This window comes from Gorilla gorilla, chromosome 5 (genome assembly GCF_029281585.2).
Source record: "Gorilla gorilla gorilla isolate KB3781 chromosome 5, NHGRI_mGorGor1-v2.1_pri, whole genome shotgun sequence".
Classification (NCBI taxonomy): domain Eukaryota; kingdom Metazoa; phylum Chordata; class Mammalia; order Primates; family Hominidae; genus Gorilla; species Gorilla gorilla.
In genome coordinates, this window is record NC_073229.2 from 153,498,278 (window position 1) to 153,520,485 (window position 22,208).

Genomic DNA, 22,208 nt, shown 5'->3' on the forward strand with positions numbered 1-22,208 from the left:
GGTAGTGGTGGATATAAGAATTAAGCTGAGGAGGGAAAGTGTGAGATACACAGTGAGATGCAGCCAGACTTGGATCTAGGAATGTGGCAAGGTGCTATGCATATGACTTTACCACTGAGCTGTAGATCTGAGAAGGATAATAGAACAGCACCAGAAAGAGTTAAGTCACAGATAAAGTGCATACACTATATGGTGGCAAACTCAGACAGAGAGAGGTGATACCCTTTGTAATGCCAAGTCATGCTCTGCTTGGGAGACAGAAACCACACTGGTTTTTTAAACAGTGAAATGGAATTGTTAACTGGTAAAAGGTGGTTGGTTACTAAAAAAGGATAAAAGAAAGCTGTAAGGGGTCCCAAGTACAGGTACAGAAGAGCAGCTACTCCCTCTAGGCTGAGGGAGGAAAGACAGTGAAGGAGTTAAGGGCTAAGAGAGGGCATGCTCCTTCTCCCCACTTGCAGCAAAGCTGAGGTTCAGAAATCTTTGAAGAGGGCGTTGCTGTCATAGGAATGTACAGCCTATGGGTGGTCAAACAAAACCAAAAACAAACATGTCGAAGTTTGTAGGCAAATGCATGTCTGTAGAAGCTGCCCACCGTTCTTGGAGGATAGGAGCATGCTGGGCTACTGAGAAGCCGACTTCAAGGTCAGAGCGTGTGTGCAGACCGAAGCTAGTCAGAAGGGTGCCTATGGAGAGACAATGCGCCCTCCCAACTAAAGGCACACCTGGGATTCTTTCTGGGCCACTGGGCTCCCGTGCTAAATAATACAAAAATAATGATGAAGATTCTTTTTTTTTTTTTTTTTAGACAGAGTCTCGCTCTGTCGCCCAGCTGGAGTGCAGTGGCGCGATCTCGGCTCACTGCAAGCTCCACCTCCTGGGTTCACGCCATTCTCCTGCCTCAGCCTCAGGAGTAGCTGGGACTACAGGCGTCCGCCACCACGCCCGGCTAATTTTTTGTATTTTTAATAGATACAGGGTTTCTCCATGTTAGCCAAGACGGTCTCGATCTCCTGACCTTGTGATCCGCCCTCCTCGGCCTCCCAAAGTGCTGGGATTACAGGCATGAGCCACCGCGCCCGGCCTAGTGAAGAACCAGAACTCAGTCAGGTTGGAAGTGTGGTGGGCCGCCATTATGGACTTATTGGGTCCTTCCAGGGCCTCTATTGACTAAGCCTATCATTCTGCCACCGGATACGGAGAAATGTCTACGGGGTCTACCTACTGTATCACAAAGTAGGGTGAATTTGGAGCTCAGAAACAGTAGATGTATAATTGGCACAGCTGGTCCCTGAAATGACTTATTCCAAGATCCTAAATGACATTTTAGAAATTCACTTGGCATTTTATTAAATTGCAAGAAGATATGAGCTCTGTAAATCAAGAGGAGAAACCTTTAAAAGGATAAGGTAAGACAAAAAGACAAATGGATAAGCAGAAATTAAAGATGAGAGAAATAAAATAAAATTATTCAAAAGAAGTTAAGATTGCAATAGGGTAATGAAAATAAGCATTGGTGGTATGTGTATACAATAAAACTTTTCCTGTAAAACAGGAGCTGTGAAAGTAGGATACCAATTTGAGAGGTAAATACAGCAAGAAATGTAAAACAAAGGAAAATGATTGCAGAAGACATTAGGATATTATAGATTTGGCAGAGAGACCAGAGTGATGTACTTTAAGAATTATAGATGATCCTGAAAAAGAAAATTGATTAATTAGAACAGATGTAAAAATCAAAAACAAATCTGAAGAAGAAACAGTACTGAATCAAAACACAATTATGTTCCCAAACTGAAAGAACTCACTATGTTCCAGTAAGTTGATGGAAAAAAAAAACAAATCCAAACTTCAGAAAATTCTAGCAAAAATGTGAATTATGTAAATAAAGAGAAAATCATGTATACATCTTGGGCGAAGAAAAACGTTACTAACAAAGACCTCAAATCAGAATTGTATGCAAGAATAAATGCCAAAAAACAATATACTAGATGTTACTTCTCTTCAAGCTCTCCTTGGATTCCCCAAGTCTAGTTTGATGCCCTTTGCATGTTCACATAGCATTTTGGACTTCTCCTATTATATAATGCTTATTCTATCATGTTATTCTAACATATTGACTTGTCTCCCTCTACTAGACCGTAAGGTATGTCTCCAAAGAAATGTTTAAATGCTACAATTATGAGATAATAAGGTAAAATAACTTTGTCTAAAATTTAATCTTTGAGACAAAGCAGTTGGAAAAAACCCATATCCAGCCCCTCTCTACCTCAGAAAGAGAGAAAACACATTTTCTTTCTAATTCACATAGCATTATGGTTTCTGGACGATCATATATTTCCATAAATGCAGGAAGCAATTTTAATGTTTATGTTCACTGATGTTTCCCAAGTGACTAAACTAGAATAGTACAAAGCCTATAACAGATACATGATTAATACGTGTTTAATGGAAGCATAGAAACATTAGAATTAAAATGTTAAGATATTTCCCATAAAGTTGTGTTAATGGTTGCTGTTTTTATCTCCTCTATAGGCTTGTAACTGCAGCACAGTGGGATCCTTGGATTTCCAATGCAATGTAAATACAGGCCAATGCAACTGTCATCCAAAATTCTCTGGTGCAAAATGTACAGAGTGCAGTCAAGGTCACTGGAACTACCCTCGCTGCAACCTCTGTGACTGCTTCCTCCCTGGGACGGATGCCGCAACCTGTGATTCAGAGACTAAAAAATGCTCCTGTAGTGATCAAACTGGGCAGTGCACTTGTAAGGTATGTGCTGCTGACATGCAGCTAGGGAAAACCTCCCTCAATTCTGTTTCCATTGCTCAGTTTTAACTTCATTCAGTGTTTGTTATACCTGCTTCATTAAGCTAAACAAACAGATGGACAAAATCTCATTGCCAGACATGGAGTTTTCATTGATATGCATTTGTTGGCATACCGATAAACACTGCTTTTCTAGAGCTTATTTTCAACCCAAACCCACCTTTTTTTCTAGTTGGTGGAGATGATGTATTTTCAATGGTATAGTGATTTTTTAAACAATATATTAGATTTGCTTCGATAAGGACAATCTGGGAGGGTTGGCAGGGAAGACAGTTCTTTTAAGCATCATCAGAGAAAATCACAGCTAAATAATAAGGCTTATAAAAACCATTTCTCCAAAAATTAATCTGCAATCGCTGTATACTAGAAAATATATTTACTGCTGTGGAAGTTTAGTAAAACTTCAACACATATAAACGCTGTCATTACAAACAGTGACTATGTGCAAATTTCAGCCCTCATTAATATGGTTAAATGATGTAGAAAAAGAGCCAATTAAAAAGGATAAAAAGGATTTTTCCCCTCAGATAGTTCTGAAAAATCAATTCCAGGATAAATGCAGTTCAAACTGTGTCAGAGGTATCTTTTCAAGATAAAATCTATGCAAAGAGGGACAGAGGAAACAGGAAGATAAAATCTGGGTAGTGGTTGTTAAAATGGCCTTGAGAATTGAGGAAAATGGCAGTTTCTACCATCAAGGGCTTCGGCCAATACCGAGTACAACGCTGCATTATTATATCTCGCAATTATGATCATATATTTAATACATGTTATGTGTGTATATATATTACAATAATTATATAAATTGATATTTTAACCTGCTGCCTATTTCTTACAGCTTACAAGAGTACCACTGTTTAAGACTCAATGTTTTTATGTTGCTTTTGAAATTTTCATGAGTCTTTCGTATTGCTCAGAGCAGAACTGTAGAAAACATACCACTTACATTTAAGAAACAATGTACAGGCCGGGCGTGGTGGCTCACGCCTGTAATCCCACCACTTTGGGAGGCCGAGGCGGGCGGATCACGAGGTCAGGAGATGGAGACCATCCTGGCTAACACGGTGAAGCCCCGTCTCTACTAAAAATACAAAAATTAGCTGGGCGCGGTGGCGGGCGCCTGTAGTCCCATCTACTCGGAAGGCTGAGGCCAGAGAATGGCGTGAACCTGGGAGGCGGAGCTTGCAGTGAGCCGAGATAGCGCCACTGCACTCTGGCCTGGGCGAAAGAGCGAGACTCCGTCTCAAAAAAAAAAAAAAAAAAAAAAAAAAGTACAATACCTTTAGTCTTATATCTATTTAAAAATAAAGCATTTTTAAAAGATCCATGAACTCCTAACAATGAGGTTAACTACATGTACCATTTGAGATGTGAGTCTAATACTCAGTGTTCTTCTGTTTTGTTTTAAATTTTTTAAAAAGAATATGCTCCCGTTATGCATTCTCAGGGTGGTTTCTCCCCTAACTTTGCCGTTATAAACTCTGAGGGTCTCTTGTCTTTCCTCAGGTGAATGTGGAAGGCATCCACTGTGACAGATGCCGGCCTGGCAAATTCGGACTCGATGCCAAGAATCCACTTGGCTGCAGCAGCTGCTATTGCTTCGGCACTACTACCCAGTGCTCTGAAGCAAAAGGACTGATCCGGACGTGGGTGAGTAGGGAACTGCTGAGCCATGTAATGGTATAATGTTAGTTCCTGCTGGTGTCTTTTAGTCAGGCACTGAGGGGTAGTAGGAAATGGCAAAGCATTTAAGTAACCTTTTCCTCTGTGAACATTTAGGAACAGCAAAGGGGTCACGTGCCATTAGAGAGTTGGAGTAAATGCCTTTCTTATTTGTTCTTAAAAGTAGTTCACTTGGCCGGGCGCGGTGGCTCACGCCTGTAATCCCAGCACTTTGGGAGGCCGAGGCGGGCGGATCACGAGGTCAGGAGATCGAGACCATCCTGGCTAACACAGTGGAACCCAGCCTGGGCGACAGAGCGAGACTCCGTCTCAAAAAAAAAAAAAAAAAAAAAGTAGTTCACTTACTGATAAGGAAATAGATGCCAAGTGAAAAAGAGGAGCCTTGTCCGGGAAGCATTATGTTTTGAGATGGGAAGAGTGAGGGCACCAGAGCATGAATGTTGATGTGAGCTAACACACCAATGAGAACCAGGACTTGTCACACATTTATTCCAACCAACCTTAGGCAATCATGATTTTTGGAGTGGAAACATGTTCATTTTTCATTTTCCTTTAACTCTTTCTACATTTAGATTCAATTTGTGTTAGTGTGAAAGGCTCCAGTGTCCACAGATATTGTGGCTTTCACTATGTGAATTAGTCAAAATGATTTACGTCCTGCCATGCTTGCCCACTGCGTGTGAGTTCTGTTGCTTGTGAGAACATCATCAGAATGGGTATAGGAACTGCAGATAGACATGCAGTTCGTAACTTAGTTTTAAAGAAATGTCCAAAGCGTAAATTCAGCCTTCTGCTGTATTTTGACCCCTTGCAGGTGACTCTGAAGGCTGAGCAGACCATTCTACCCCTGGTAGATGAGGCTCTGCAGCACACGACCACCAAGGGCATTGTTTTTCAACATCCAGAGATTGTTGCCCACATGGACCTGATGAGAGAAGATCTCCATTTGGAACCTTTTTATTGGAAACTTCCAGAACAATTTGAAGGAAAGAAGGTAAGCACAAGAACTTTAATGTCAAGTGAGAACAAGATAAAAACTTGTTTTTAGAATCACACCATTTGGAGATTTATCCAATTCCTCATTCTTCTTTTTATTTTGTCAGTTGATGGCCTATGGGGGCAAACTCAAGTATGCAATCTATTTCGAGGCTCGGGAAGAAACAGGTTTCTCTACATATAATCCTCAAGTGATCATTCGAGGTGGGACACCTACTCATGCTAGAATTATCATCAGGCATATGGCTGCTCCTCTGATTGGCCAGTTGACAAGGCATGAAATTGAAATGACAGAGGTAAAGTTATTCATTGTTTGGTGCAAAGATGCCAATCAATGGTTTTGCATTCAGTTTTGTCATAGTGATTTCTCTTCTTGTTAACAGAAAGAATGGAAATATTATGGGGACGATCCTCGAGTCCATAGAACTGTGACCCGAGAAGACTTCTTGGATATACTATATGATATTCATTACATTCTTATCAAAGCTACTTATGGAAATTTCATGCGACAGAGCAGGTAAACTCTAATAGAAAATATTCAAGCTCTTATTTTAGAGTCTGTAGGGAAGGTTATTGACCTACAGATATCAGATAAGAAAGATTGGGAAGTGATTGGTTTTGCAGTATAATGATAGAAGATAAACCATGGAGGCTTCCCTGTGACCTGGAAGAAGCTACTACCATTCATCAGAAAAGAAAAATAGCATGAGAAACATGTTAAAGGGAAAAAAAAATATGGAATTCACTGCAGACATAGTGAGTTTAAGATGTCAGTCATAAATTCAAGAGATCATGTACTGTAGATCAGGTAAAATTAACTGTTGTGGTATAAATGGATTATAAGAGTGCTGAGAAAGTGACCTCTTCACCCATCAGGGGAACCAGGCAGGGCCAAGTTGGTCCAGTCTCCTCCAACTGTGAGCATTCTAATCTGTTCACCCCAGTGTGCCATACAATGTTGTCATTTTCCCTATGCATCTTGTTGAGAAATGATTCTGAATCACTTTGAAAAAAATCACACAGAACAGCAAGAATGAATGCAATGTTGTCGAACCTACATGATGGGAATACTTCAAGGGAGTGTTCCGTGTTTTCTTATGATCAAAATTGGCCAATTGAAATGAGGCTTGTTGGGTCTGACACTTAGGACCACACTGGTAACATGATACCAGTGTCAGTGTCCTGGGGCAGAATTAATCTCAAACTTTTAAAGAAAGAATGTGACACATGAGCCCAATATTATGAGTGTAAACTATTATTTTCCATGAATATAATTGTAAAAAGAAGGAATAACATAGTGTCAAAAGTAAAAAGATGATTGTTTAATTTGAAAGAGTATGTTTACAGAACATGGGAATGGATTAGTAACGAGGAAAATATTGAAATATAAAATAAAGAGAGAATAACTAATAGAGGAACCAGGAGACTTCCACATCATGGACCCTCATGGTCGTATTCTTTGAGTAGACGGTTCACCTTATCCAATGGGATAAAATGAGAAATCATACAGATTTAGGTAAGTTTCATACCATGGAGGCAGAAAGTTGAACTGAGTTCATATATGAGACCTCAATTTCTCTTTCATGTCAGTCTCTGTTACATTCTATGAGAATATAGAATCGATATATGTTTGTAAATAGTCTTATATAATAAATTATTAGACCTGCCTAGGAAAGCAAAACAGAAAAATTATGAAGTCTCTCAATGGCCAACTAATGAATATAAAAATACTATTTTTCAAATGTTTATACTGGAATAAGCACACAAGACAGCAGAAAATCTTTTATTTCATGCAGAAGATCCATAATGCTTTTCTGATTGATGTAGAGACTTTTAGTAAAAGAGTAAATTAAGGACCAAAATTCACTTTTATATATGTATTCCTTGGGTTTCCTTTGGATATTTCTCACTATAACAGGAGATTATTTTTATATGAAATAATAAAAAAATATACTTAAAAAACACTGTTAGCTATACTGTTAATTATTTTAGAATATCAAATGTAAATTAGGTGGCAGAAGCCATAGCAGATTTGCATGTCTTAGAAAATAGCAGGTAATTTCGTGAGTTTGCAAATAGATTATTTTGCAAATGGTTCTGTACTGCAGTAAAAGAGTTTGGTAGTAAACAGAACATCTTGTTAGTGGAACTGATAGAAACAATATTGTCATTCATCTTTAATTATACTTTCTTTGCTTCTCTCACAACAATTTCACCTTCCTACACTGTGATACTTTGTCTTTTTTTTTTTTTTCCCGCCCTATGTCTTTTTCTTTTGTGACACTGTTTTACATACCTCACCAAATGAGATCCTTTGGTTTAAGTGACCGTTTTTTTGAAACTTTAGAATACATTTTTCCTAATCTCAGTAAAAACTGGGGTTGTAGTCTCACAATGCTAAGAACAAATAAAGCTGTCATCAGCATTTGATTTTGTAAGGCAGTGGAATTGTGGCAAAGGTTTTTAAAACGTTTGAATAGTCCCCCTAAAGTAATTAAAATAACCTTGTATCTTTATTTATTCAATTATAAATTTAAATCTCAAAAGCAGAGAGTTTAAGAGTTTATATGCGGTTTGAGGTTTGAACTTTGTACATTGTATCAGTGCTGGCATTATCTTTTTTCTTTGCTTTTGTTTCCTTTTATAAAGTTTAATTTAAGGAAATAGCAACTTTTGCATTTCAGTAGTTATTTAAATGGAAGCTGGAGTTTGGCCAAATCCCTGATGCAATCAAAGCCATTGCTCTCTAATCCCCTGAAAAAAAAATGGTGTATTGCAAAAATATTTGTTGTTGCTGCCATTCAAGCTTCACTTGATTTGTAAACACTTGCGGGTCTGTTATGTGCATTCGTGTGCAAGAGAAAGGAGAATGAAGCCAGTAGCTCCTCGGGCTATAAAATTCCATGGAGATGCCAATGCAAAGTTACCTTCTTACTCCCACAGAGAGCCCAGAGAACATAAGGGAGAATTTTTTCTTGCAGAAGGGGAGTGGTTTGTTTACAGCTCACCACCAGTGTGTGTACTTACAGGGAGCAGAGAGTGAAACCTGAATTTTAATTGAATGTGTGTTTCATCAAGACTAATCTTCAGAGTGCAGATTACAATGCTAGCAAAGCCAGAACATGCATTCATAATTCAGTTTCAATAAAACCTACCTATGCTTGTTATAAAGTTTATGATTCAAACTCCTTAAACCCCTGGAGGTAACTTTTATTTGAAGCAAAACTATTCATTGTCACATTTTAAAGTTTATTTCCCAAACATGTTTGTGTTACCAGTTAGTCCATCATAAAATAGTCCCAGTTTATGGACTACATGTATTTTTTAATGAAAAGGGTATTAATATGTTATTTTCAATTATGATTTTCTTTTCAATTATAATGACTATTTCACCATCAGAAAAGGTGAGTTAAGTTACTTGAAGGAATTATTTAATAAAGTTAAGAAAATATTATTTTGAAACATTATCCTCAGAAAGAAATCAATATTATTAGATTATGCGTGATCATTATTTTCTAGGTGGTTTTCTAAAGTTCCTGAAAGGTCATTCAGAGCGTTGGGAAGAAGAAATTTGGGATAGTAGTAAATTAAAAGCAATTTCACCAGTGCCTGTACGAAATAATTGAATAGGGAATGACCTTGGGTTGTCTGTTTGCAAGAATATAAATGTCTAATTAATTGGCCATGTCTACCTGAAGCCACTCACATTTTAAAAAGTGGGGGGAAAATCTTTATAATGACTTTTCAACAGGATATCAGACATCCAATATACTAAACTTCTTATGATTTATGTGAATATTTTGCTAATATGTACTCTTAACATTTGAGGAAGCAAAAATGCAATATTAGGATGTGGTACATGAGCCCCAGAAATTTAAACAGCTTCAAAACAATGTTAATTATCTTGATTTAATCATCCCACAACTTATCTATGTATCAAAATATCATATTGTTTAAATAAATATAGTTGACCCTTGAACAACATGGTGGTTAGGAGCATCAGCCCCACCTCATGCAGTCAGGAATCCACATATAACTTTTGATACCTTCAAAACTTAACTACTAATAGCCTCCTGTTGAACAGAAGCCATACTGATAACATAGTAGATTAACATATATTTGTGTGGGTATTATATATTGTATTCTTATAATAAAGTGAGCTAGAGAAAAGAAAATGTTATTAAGAAAATAATAAGGGCTGGGCTCAGTGGCTCGTGCCTGTAATCCCAGCACTTCGGGAGGCCAAAGCAGGCAGATCACTTGAGGTCAACAGTTCAAGACCAGCCTGGCCAACATGATGAAACCCCGTTTCTACTAAAAATACAATAATTAGCTGGGCGTGGTGTTGCACACCTGTAATCCCAGCTACTCAGGAGGCTGAGGCAGGAGAATCACTTGAACCTGGTAGGTGGAGGTTGTAGTGAGCCAAGATTATGCCACTGCACTCCAGCCTGGGTGACAGAGTGAGACTCTGTCTCAAATAAATAAATAAATAAATAAATAAATAAATAAATAGAAAAAAGAAAAGAAAAGAATAGGAAGAACAAATATATTAAGTGGAAGTGGATCATTGTAAAGGTCTTCATCCTCATTGTCTTCATTTTGAGCAGACTAAAGAGGAGGAGGAAGAAGAGGAGGGATTGGTCCTGCTATCTCGGGGTAGCAGACGTGGAAGAAAATCCCCATACAAGTGAACCCATGCAGTTCAAGCCCATATTGCTCAAGGGTCAACTTATGTACAATTATTATTTGTCAATTAAAAACAAAAAGACAATAGAACATACTTGAGGTTGACAAAAACGTGAGAAGGATATTGCTGTAGGATTGATTGTTTACTAGGTGATCTTAACTGACTGTCATGGTAATCTAAGTACATTCTCGCTGTTTCTAGGATTTCTGAAATCTCAATGGAGGTAGCTGAACAAGGACGTAGAACAGCAATGACTCCTCCGGCTGACTTGATTGAAAAATGTGATTGTCCCCTGGGCTATTCTGGCCTGTCCTGTGAGGTAAGCTACCTCCTACTAACTTGCTTAATCTCAACTCACTTCAGGAGCTAAATGGAAATACTCCCAGAAGTACCTTTACTGCATACATATTCTTAATCTATTTTATTTAATCTTCCACTCACAGTGTGAGACACAGTGGCAAGAGGATAATGTTGTTGATACTTAGTACAAATCACATCACACCTGAAGGGAAATAGTTGATCAAAAATTTAAAGATTTGTGAAAATATTTAACAATCAGGAATTAAGAATGTTTTAATAAGCCTATTTATTATAGCTGATCTATTTTCTTGGACCACTTCTGAAGAGTTAGAGACATTTAAACTGCAATGATTAGGAGATAGGATTATACTGGGTTTTGAAAATATTTTTATATAGAACACGACAAAACTTGTACACTAAATAGCAGGCTGTTCCCTTTAACATAAGCTTATCAGGGAAACATATCTTTGTTCCAACAGTGCTGCTATGAGTCATTACAGTTATAAAACTATCTTTTTTTTACATTTTAAAAGTAATTTTAAAACTGCTTTTTAATAAACTTGCTGGGATATTCTCTTGTCTGCCTTCAAGATTGTCAAATTTCTTGGGATCTTCACCTTCTGAAAGTTGATTTAATTTCTATAATTGTGAAATATTAATAGGAACAGTACGACTTAAGGGAGGTGGAATGAATAGATGAGAAACTGGCCTGGGTTTGAATCTCGACTTCACCATATAGTAAGCCTGAGACCCTGCACTGGGTGCTACACCTCTTTAGGCTTTAGCAGATAAACACCAAGTCCCTGAGTAACTACCACTACACTTTCACCTCTCCCGCAGACCCCACAGTCTGAAGCCTGGCATGCATGGGGCCTCCAGGACTGCTCCAGCCCTACAGCTGGGATTCTTTCTCATTAGTCAGGCTGGGTGGTGCTCCCAGCATACCAGTTAGATATTATTAATATCTCCCTCACCTACAGCCTGAGTCTAATGAAGACTAAATGAGCTGTTAATGTTAAGGATTCATCACAGCACCTGGTGTGTAGATGATGTAAGTTTTGATGGTTAATATTATTATTAATGTAATCACTAGTTATATACCCATGTATTGATTCAGTTATAAATAATTTTATACATCTTATTTTGTAAATAGGATTTGAGAAGTTTTATTAAGTATGGTACATGAGACAGATGATTCCACTAGGTCAAAACTGAAGTGCAACTTAAAAATAATGAGTATACATTTCTTGAGAGGGACGTGGCATCATGAAAAGAAAAAGGAATTTGGTTTCAGTGAATCCTACCTAGCTGCACTACTTGGACAGGGTACTTGCTCTGTTTTTGCTAAATCTTGGGTTTTTACCTATACATCCTAAGGATTGATTTAAATGGAAACGTATGTGTGAAAATCCCGTTACAAACTGACATGCCATTCAGCTTAGTTACCATCACATGGATTCCATATAGTTCAAGGAAAAAGTTTATAAAATAGCTGCAACTGCTTTGTGACACATGCTTAAAATGATTTTCTAGCCTTTCCTGTGACTTCTCTGAAGGGCAATATTTATTTACATGTGTCCATTTTGAGCTAATAAATAATCAAGTAATCCATCTCCTTATTAAATCGTATTTCCTACATCTATTTATACACACACTAGTAAACTTATACTGGTAAGCACTGCTTATACAGTAAGCACTGCTCTTTCCAATATACATATGTACACATAGTGTATGGGTGAAAACTGAGACTGTGTGGCACATATGAAATGAGTGACCTTTCCAGTGAGCATTGAAGATTTTAAAATGGAGGACAGAAAGAATGTGAGATTTTTCTAGATAAGAGATGGAATTTCCTTTATCCCAGGTAGCGTTTGGTTTTACTTTTAACTGTGTGCACTTGATCAATGCTCTTAATTGCTGTAGACCTTCGTTATTATATAGCTATCCAATCTATAAAATGACAGATTGAGTTGAAGTTCTAAAATTCTCTGATTCTGCAATATTATTTTGCTATAGAAAATATTCTGTAAGTAGTCAAGGTTGACCTTTAGATATCTTGAAGAGAAGGTTATTACATCTATATTTTTCTGCATTTATTTGAAATAATACTGTTCACTTGTGAACAAAAATGTTAGTAGAATAGCAAATTATTTTCATGCAACCAACCTTCCATTCTGGATTTAAAATGTTAAAAACCTTTCTTCATATGATTGATAGACTTTTTGAATAGTACATTCAAATACATGCTTTCCCATTAATTTGAATCATTTTCCATCATTATATGAAAATGTAAATGAGCACAAATAAAACAAATGATAAATGAAAATCAAGAAAAACTAGGAATATGTACAAATTGTCATCTGCATTAGTGGCTTCACCGTCCCATGACTTTCACTTAAGCATCTATTTACAGACAGTAATTGCAGTAATATCTTAGTAGAGAGACTACAGAGATAAAGGCCTATCTCTCATAATAACGTACCTGAAGTGTTTTCCACAACCCATGGCCTCTAATCCATTATACATCTTATTTATAATTCATCTTGATTCCTAAGTGTAATTACCCAGGCATAAAATCTTATCATCAAAGCAACAGCTAAGGGCAGTTTTGAAATAATACATCCCATTCCAGTAACATATGCTTTGGGTCATGAATACACAAAGCAGTTCCTCTACAATATTTTTACAAAATGTATAGTATTCTAGAGACATGTGCATCTACAGGCTATTTTATTTCATGTTTTTATCCACAATATGGTTGCAAGTAAACAAAATTAAGTATCAGTTACTGCTAAAATATAGCCAGTTGTAAAGACTCTTAGCCTTTGCTTGTTACCTGTACTGTTATGACAGTGCAGCCCTGGTCATTAAAAATGTTAGTTTTAGAAATGCCTAATTATTATTATTATTATTATTATTTTTCTTTTGGAGACAGAGTTTCACTCTGTCGCCCAGGCTGGAGTGCAGTGGTGCGATCTCGACTCACTGCAAGCTCTGCCTCCCGGGTTCACGCCATTCTCCTGCCTCAGCCTCCCGCGTAGCTGGGACTACAGGCGCACGCCACCATGCCCAAGAAATGCCTAATTATTATAATTTACTATTTGCAGAAGGGGCCAGATTACCTTCAGGAGTCAAACAAAGGACACCATTTCCTCACCAGATTTCTTGGTGTTGGAGCCTTGAGTTTGTTATACTTTATTTAACCTGTCTTTGAGTGACATTAAATGTAGGTTATTGCCCAAACTGACCTAAACTGAGCTTTATGCAGTTGAAAGTTTATATGCAGGTACCATTCTTACTTATGACTTTCTTTCTTAAATATGGAAAATATTCAGCCTTGCATGTGCAGCTCTCTGCAGTAATATGGAAATCAGAAATTTGTCAATGATCTCTAGGTCATGTTTTGATAGTTTCAGCTTCTATCCTGTCTTCCCATATTTTAAAAGGGCTTTAGGCTTGCAGTTGAATGGCCAGTGTCTATTGGATCACCACTCAGAAGCTGTCCCTTGTGGCTATTAAAACTGATTTTTTAAAATCTCCAAATAATTTATACCTATCGTCAACACATAAAGCCCAAAAGGCAAAATGTGAAAATAGTCTTAGCTACTTACACATGCACACATCTATCCTTTATCACTTCTGTTGCACACCAGAGACCCAAAGTCCCTGTTTTCATGTACAGACAAGCGTTGAGGAACATGGCATGGGTAAGTTATATTATAATTTTGTTTACAAATATAACCTAAAACAATCATGGTGTCTTTATTTTTAGTTTATTTCCAGCAAACATAGAAAAAACTATTTGAGATAGAGAAACCTATTGATTTATGTATGACAATTATTAAACATGCTTTATCTCAAGTAATCCTCAGATCAACCCTATGAAAAGCAGAACCTACCATTGATTGAGTGCTTACTATCTCCTGTACACTTCCCAATACAGTTACACCAACATCATCGACTATAATTTATGATCCCCATTTTACGGATGAGAGAATTGAGGCCCATGATCACACACCTACACAGCAATTCAAACCTCAATGAGTCTGTTTCCAAAACCTAGGTAAACTTGTACTCAACTATTATATTATGCAGTCATGTGCTGCTTAATGACAGGGATACGTTCTGAGAAATGTGTCGTTAGGTGATCTCCTCATTGTGCAAACATCATAGAGTGTACATACACAAACCTAAATGGTGCAGCCAACTACACACCTAGGCTACATGGGATAGCCTGTTGCTCCTAGGCTACAGACCTGCACAGCATGTTATTGGTACTGAATACAGTAGGCAATTGTAACATAATGGTAAGTATTTGCTTATCTAAACATATTTAAACATAGCAAAGGTACATTAAAAATATAGTTTTATAATCTTATGGGACCACTGTCGTACACATGGTCCTATCATTGACCAAAATGTCATTATGCAGCAGCACATGACTGTACAATATTCCTACATTCCAGGTGAGGAAACCAAGACACACAGTATTCAGAACCTTACTACATACAAAGTGGTGAAACAGGAATTAAACTCGGGTCTGCCTGATTGCAAAATCCATGCAAAGATACAAGATAGAGTGTTTTTATGAGCTCCAGCACAAGCATCTATTTTTATTACTAAACTCTGAAGAAAGAAAGGAGCGCAGTGTGCAGCCCTGAGCCTAGGATATGATAGGTCTCTACTGTCTGCTTCATTCTCTCCTCTCTACCCTCCCACATTTTTGTGTAAATTTAATCTAATTTTTTGATGAAACAATATATTATGAAAATAAATTAAAGATAGACGAGAGCAGAAGAAAATTGAGCCACGAATAATTTCAACAGTGGGGAAGGGAACTTTGGAAAAGTTTAAATTAGAGTAGAAATGGGTAAGAGGAACTCAGGAAAGTATTTATTTACTTTTCTTTAATTCCCCATTGTGTTCCAGAAAGGATTTTAGATGGGACTCAAAAAGTAACTTTTTTGCTTCCAATTCCAACATAATCATTCTCATGAACTTTGTCTCAGTTCACCAAGAGGAAAAACATTCAATATTGACAAACACCCTAAAAATTATTTAAATTGAAAGAATAGTGCAAAATAATCAAGGAAAAGAGAGAATTTCTGTTTTTTTTTTTTTTTTTAAAAAACAGCACGTTTTAAGTTTCTAATCTTTGCGTTGTCAAATACTCTCTCTCTTTTGCTACCTCATAGAAATTCAATCCATCAGGACACGAAATAAATCAAAACTAATCTAAAATGTTAAAATTGAAAGACACTTTAGAAGTCATCTGAGTTAACCTACTCATTTGTGGGATGAGGAAACTGGGTCTCAAAAGTAACTTGCCCATATCTCTCAGACAAAACTAACATAAAATCAAAGCTTCCCTATTCATTCCTTTTATAGTACCAAGGAGTGGTATGCACTTTTTTTTTTTTTTTTTTTTTTTTTGAGATGGAGTCTCGCTTTATCACTCAGGCTGGAGTGCAGTGGCCAGATCTCAGCTTACTGCAACCTCCACTTCCCAGGTTCAAGCAATGCTCGTGCCTCAGCCTCCAGAGTAGTTGGGACTACAGACACGCATCACCACGCCTGGTTAATTTTTGTATTTTTAGTCAAGACATGGTTTCACCATGTTGGCCAGGCTGGTCTGGAACTCCTGACCTCAAGTAATCCAGCCATCTCAGCCTCCCAAAATGCTGGGATTACAGGCATGAGCCACCATGTCTCGCCTTGTCCATATGCCCTTTTAAATGCACACATGCACCACAGAGAATAAGGAGCTTGCCAGCGACGCTGCGCTCTAATTGTCTGTTAGACTTTTCTGAGAGTTTTAAAACAAACTCGGGCCTCAACTCTCCCCCAAAGGAATTGACTCCACCTCCTCTAGGGCTGGACCGGACCACAGACTCCCACTATGGGCGCTTGTCTATTGTGTCAGGCTGCCTTTCGGGGAAAACCACAGTAATAGGAAAAATGTGTTGTGCGTTAGAGTAGACTTCACCTTAGGGCTCACCTTCACGTTTGGACCTACAACGCAAAACTGTACAGTTCCTCGATGAGGAGTATTACTTCTTGTCTTTCTTTTTCTTCTAAGATTTATTTTAAACTTTTGTTTGAGCTTAAAGTGAAGCTAGAAACTACCTCTCAATTTGTGTGATTTTTTACACAAATTTTTACAGACAGTAATTACAGTAATAACTTAGTAGAGAGATTACAGAGATAAAGTCCTATCTCTCATAGTAACACACATACATGCGCCTAACAAGTATGTCAATAACACAACAATTTTATATATATATAATTTTATATACATATTTATATATTATATATAATTTATATATATTATATATAATTTATATATATTATATATATAATTTATATATATTATATATATATAATTTATATATATTATATATATATAATTTATATATATTATATATATATAATTTATATATATTATATATATATAATTTATATATATATTCAAGGATGAAATCCATGCACAGAAAATCCAGTTTTATTCAGTGGTCAGCTTGCTAAAGAATTGGAATAACCCACACTATAAACCACTTTTAAATAGATCTTGGTTTATTTCTTCAGTTATGCTTAAACTAATTCTTCAACCATCATTTCCAGGACTTATTCAATAATAATGGCAAAAATGAACCTTGCTTTTTAAATAACATGTATAAACTTTATTAAATTATATGATTATGTCCACCATAAGACAAATAAGACTCAAAATATTTTGAATACTATTCTCAGTTTTATCAGCTTGCTCAAAGTTGGGACATTATTAAATCTCATTAGAATTTATTTTAGGCTGTGATAAAAGCAGAGAGTCTCTTGATTAAGTGCTTAATTGAGGTACTTTTGCATTATCCAAATCAAAATAAACAAGGAGGGTGCTGGCTATTAAGCTAGATCTTTTTAAGGAGCTTCTTTGTATATTTGTCTCTGGACTGTCTAGGCCAGAACCAAAGGGATGTGGAGGCACTAGAAAGTTCTTAATCTGATATTTTTTTCTTGCTTAGTCAGCAATCACTTTTCTTTCATCAATGGGCATAAGATTTTTAAGTGAAAAAAAAAAATTCTACTTAACCAAGGTGGTAAAATAGTCCCCTTGTAATTCTCCATGGGATTTGAAAAACTGACTCCTACCTTTTATTCATAAATCAAGCAATGTCTGCAGCTATGCATGAGGAGAGGACTAAGCCTGAAACACAAGACGGTTCTCATCTTCGTTCCAGAGCTGTGGACTACCTTCCAGAAAGCCAGAGATGTTTGTTGATACATTTTCATAATAAACCCAAATGAAGATGGAAGTCTTGATTTTGCATATGTCAGCTTCACTAGAAGTTTTCTGTTTGCTTTCAGATTTTTATTGCAAAAAGAAAAAAATTATATCAGGGAAAGATAAATTTTATTGGTGGTCTAATAGTCGCAAGACATGTACAGCTTTTATTATTTTGGATTTCTTACTTTTATAGTCTTTAAATTATATCAGTATAAATAATGCATCCATAACACTTTTTATTTAGTTTTTTGCTATGTTTCATTGGACATTTGCTAGTTATCCATCAAGCACAGTAAAAGCAGATTTTAGGTGTTAAAGACGTTGGAATTATCTTTATTCCATATGACAATGTTATTTAAAAACAAACATCTTTTTCAAGAAAAATACTCTTTGGAGCTTTTTCAGGCTGAATTGTATCTACAAATAAAAGCTTTCCTTGGTTAAAGTCTGATTACACATGGATGCCGCCCAAACACCTTGGAGACCAGGAAGAAATACACATTAGGTAACAAAATCGGCACTTGTGTTTGTAAGTGATGTTGCCCCTGCCGCAGGTGGGGGAAGGCCAGTCTGTCTTTGTAGCCACTGAAGAACTCAAGCGTTGTTAATGCAAGATTTCTAACTTTGGTGTCCTAATTGGCTTCCTTTTCTTTCAGGCATGCTTGCCAGGATTTTATCGACTGCGTTCTCAACCAGGTGGCCGCACCCCTGGACCAACCCTGGGCACCTGTGTTCCGTGTCAATGTAATGGACACAGCAGCCTGTGTGACCCTGAAACATCGATATGCCAGGTAGTCCTCTGAGCCTTCCTTGAACAAGGTCCATGTGCTCATTCCTCTTTACACATGCTCAGCATCTGCACGCAGAGGCCGGCTAAACTGCAAGGGAATGCAACTGTGTGTGTGAAATAAAATATGTAAGGGAAAAAGATATTCACAGATTCTGCATTTTAAAAAGTAAGGAAAAAATAACTGGGAGAACCACTGAGCATGTCAGGAAATAGAATTTTAGCAGCATCTTAGAAGAGCACCAGAAGACATACCTATTTAAAAATTATGTGTGCCTTTTTTTCTGATTATTTTCTTATAAATAAACTTTCTATAAAATTTGGAAATTACAGAAAAGAATTAAGAAGAAAAAATTCACCCGAAATGCAACATAAGATAAAATTTTAATATTTTAAGTATTTACCACCAATTTTTACATGTGTTTATGAATAAGATGTATATAACACCATTGATGCAGTTTTATGTCTTGTCCTTTACGTTTTTACCTATCATGAGGTTGTATTATGTTGTTAGATATTATTTAAAATCTTTACGATCTTTGTTTGGATGTCCCATAATTTACCCATTTCCCTTAGAATTGAGGTAGCTCTTATTTTTTTATGTTTGCTAGCACCCTGCACTCTCTACCACCACTATCTGCATTAGAACAATCAGAACAATCATGTGTTCCACCCTTTTTATCGTAGTCACTGTAAGAAATTCAGGTTGCCCCTGTCACCACTTGTCCCTCAAGCTGTAATCTGCCCACAGCTCATCTTTGTTAAGCCCATCTCCCACCTCTGCTCATCTTCTGAAACCATTCTACTGAGCCTTGTGGAACTCATGGTCAAAACAGGCAAAATACCCCACAGAATCCTCCTCTTCCCTCAATGTTCTCTTCATCGTGCTCTGACTGAAACCCAACTCTCACTTTGCGTGCTGCTGCCCTGGCAGCCCTCTTAAGGAGTAGCCATCACCTTTTTGTTTTTTTTTTTCCCCTGAGATGCTGACTCACTCTGTCGTGCAGGCTGGAGGGCAGTGGCGATCTGGGCTCACTGCAACCTCCGCCTCCCGGGTTCAAGTGATTCTCATGCCTCAGCCTCCTGAGTAGCTGGGACTACAGGCTCACGCCACCACACCTGGATAATTTTTTTTATTTTTAGTAGAGACGGGGTTTCACCATGTTGTCTAGGCTGGTCTCGAACTCCTAACCTCAGGTAATCCACCCACCTTGGCCTCCCAAAGTGCTGGGATTACAGGCATGAGCCACCATGCCCAGCTGCAGTCGCCATCACTTTCTTTCACTCCCTTCATTCCCCTGAGTCTGAAGGTGGGGGCAGGTTTTCCTGCTCCTTGCTGCCAGTTTCATATTATCCATCCTCCTCTACATCAGGGTCCACAACCCCTGGGCCACAGGAGGATATTGGTCCATGGCCTTTTAGAAACCAGACCACACAGCAGAAGGCAAGCAGCAGGCAAAGGAGCAAGCGCAGCTTCATTAGCATTTACAGCTGCTCCTCATTCCTGGTATTACTGTACTGCCTGAGCTCCACCTCCTGTCAGATCAGAGACAGCATTAGATTCCCATAGGAGCACAAACCCTATTGTGAACTGCGCATGCGAGGGATCTAGGTTGTGCGCTCCTGAGAATCTAATGCCTGATGATCAATGATCTGTCACTGTCTCCCATCACCCCAAGATGGGACTATCTAGTTGCAGGAAAACAAGCTTAGGGCTTCCACTGATTCTATGTTATGGTGAGTTGTATAATTATTTCATTATATATTACAATGTAATAATAATAGATAGTAATAATAATAATAGATAATAAAGTGCACAGTAAATATAACATGCTTGCATCATCACAAAACCATCCCCCAATCCTAGTCCATGGAAAAATTGCCTTCCATGAAACCAGTCCCTGGTGCCAAAAACATTGGAAACGCTGCTCTACAGCACCCAGCTTTGACTCTCATGCTTCCCTCTATGTGCCCCCTCTCCATCTGCTTGTCGAAGTCACCTACTAACCTTTAAATACCCCACATCATTCCTTGCTGATTTTCCGTGTCTCATTGTCATTTTCCCTAGCACTACTCCTGTCATCATTCTTAGTGATTTTAATGTCCATGAACTTAACTCTTCCATACTCTTCACTTTCAGTTTCTTGTGCCTCTCTGGTCTCCATTTGAAGCGTTTTTTTGTTGTTGTTTGTTTTTTTTGTTTGTTTTTTTTTTTTTTTTTACCACTGTGTCGTTTCTCTCTAGTTCACTTCTTCTAAATACTTCCACTTCAACGTGTGTAATCTCACAATTGATGCACACACTTTTTTCTTGTTCCTTATTTCATGCTTTCACTGTAGTAACCAGCTTAATAGTCATGATCTTTCATTGGTATTACTGCTTTGCAACGCTCATTTCCCTGGCTACTCCTTTACTTATTTTTTACTCAAGTGAACTCCAACACTGTGAGAATCCTACCATCTCCTCCATACCTGTACCTTTTTTTTTTTTTTTGAGACGGAGTCTTGCTCTGTCACCCAGGCTGGAGTGCAGTGGCGCGATCTCAGCTCACTGCAAGCTCCGCCTCCCGGGTTCAAGCCATTCTCCTGCCTCAGCCTCCTGAGTAGCTGGAACTACAGGTGCCCACCACCATGCCCGGCTACTTTTTTTGTATTTTTAATAGAGACGGGGTTTCACTGTGTTAGCCAGGATGGACTTGATCTCCTGACCTCATGATCCATGATCCGCCTCCTTCAGCCTCCCAAAGTGCTGGGACTACAGGCATAAGCCACTGCGCCCGGCCACCTGCACCTTCTAAGCTGAACGTGGCTGTAGAAAAAGACAATTGTGCCATCTAATCTCACCTTAAATTCATGATCCCTCTCTTCAAATGGACCCTTTGTGCTGCTCTGCAATCATGCCACTTTTCTCTCATCCTTTTTCTTTTCCACATTCCTAGGTGATTATTTCATACCTCCCCCTCCATCCTCAAGCCTAAACCTCTCCTCTCACCCCCTCCCATCCTTACCCTCAGTTGATGGTGTTGCCTCTTATTTCATTGAGAATTTAGAAGCTGTCAGAAGAGAGGTAACAAGCTCCCACTACTGCATGCACCCACTTTTCTGCATCTGTGCCCAATTATTATGACTCTTTTCTATTACTTTGGATGAATTATTCTTGTTTCCAGAAAAGATCACATCTTCCCCCTATGTTCTCAATTCTACCCCTCTCCTGCTTGACGACATCACTCTGGCTAATCTCTCCTGCTTCTTATATTGTCACTAAAAGCAAAAACAAACTCTCCTGACTCATTTCCCTTCTAAGTAACCACTTCATTCTTCTCCTTCCATACAATGGAGAGCTGTCTATCCCCTGTCTATAATTTCTCTTCATCCATTCTCCTTTGAATTACTAAAAACAGGCCATCACCTCCTCTTCTATACTGGATTCAATGGCTAATCTACAGCCACCAGTGTTCACCTTACTATATCTAACAGCCGTGTTTGCCACTGTGAATCATCCCATTCTTCTTGAAACCCTTTGCTCAATTTGCTTTCCAGCCCATGGCATTCTGGAGATGTTCAAATTCCATGGTTGCTCCTTCTCAGCTTTCTTCATTACTCTGAAATCTACATAGTGGTATTCCTGGGACTCAATCCTTG

At 37.9% G+C, this 22,208-nt stretch overlaps 1 protein-coding gene across 6 annotated transcripts in view; it reads left to right on the forward strand.

Annotated features, from left to right (window-relative positions):
- The window catches only part of LAMA2 (laminin subunit alpha 2), a 631,365-nt gene that overhangs the window by 425,480 nt on the left and 183,677 nt on the right, over window positions 1-22,208 (forward strand). For all 6 annotated transcript variants that reach the window (XM_055391635.2, XM_055391626.2, XM_055391631.2 and 3 more), the window contains 7 exons: window positions 2,536-2,772; window positions 4,336-4,479; window positions 5,327-5,506; window positions 5,616-5,804; window positions 5,892-6,025; window positions 10,400-10,517; window positions 18,437-18,571. In XM_055391635.2, the coding sequence (XP_055247610.1) occupies window positions 2,536-2,772; window positions 4,336-4,479; window positions 5,327-5,506; window positions 5,616-5,804; window positions 5,892-6,025; window positions 10,400-10,517; window positions 18,437-18,571 (1,137 nt within the window). The remainder of the gene's footprint in view (window positions 1-2,535; window positions 2,773-4,335; window positions 4,480-5,326; window positions 5,507-5,615; window positions 5,805-5,891; window positions 6,026-10,399; window positions 10,518-18,436; window positions 18,572-22,208) is intronic.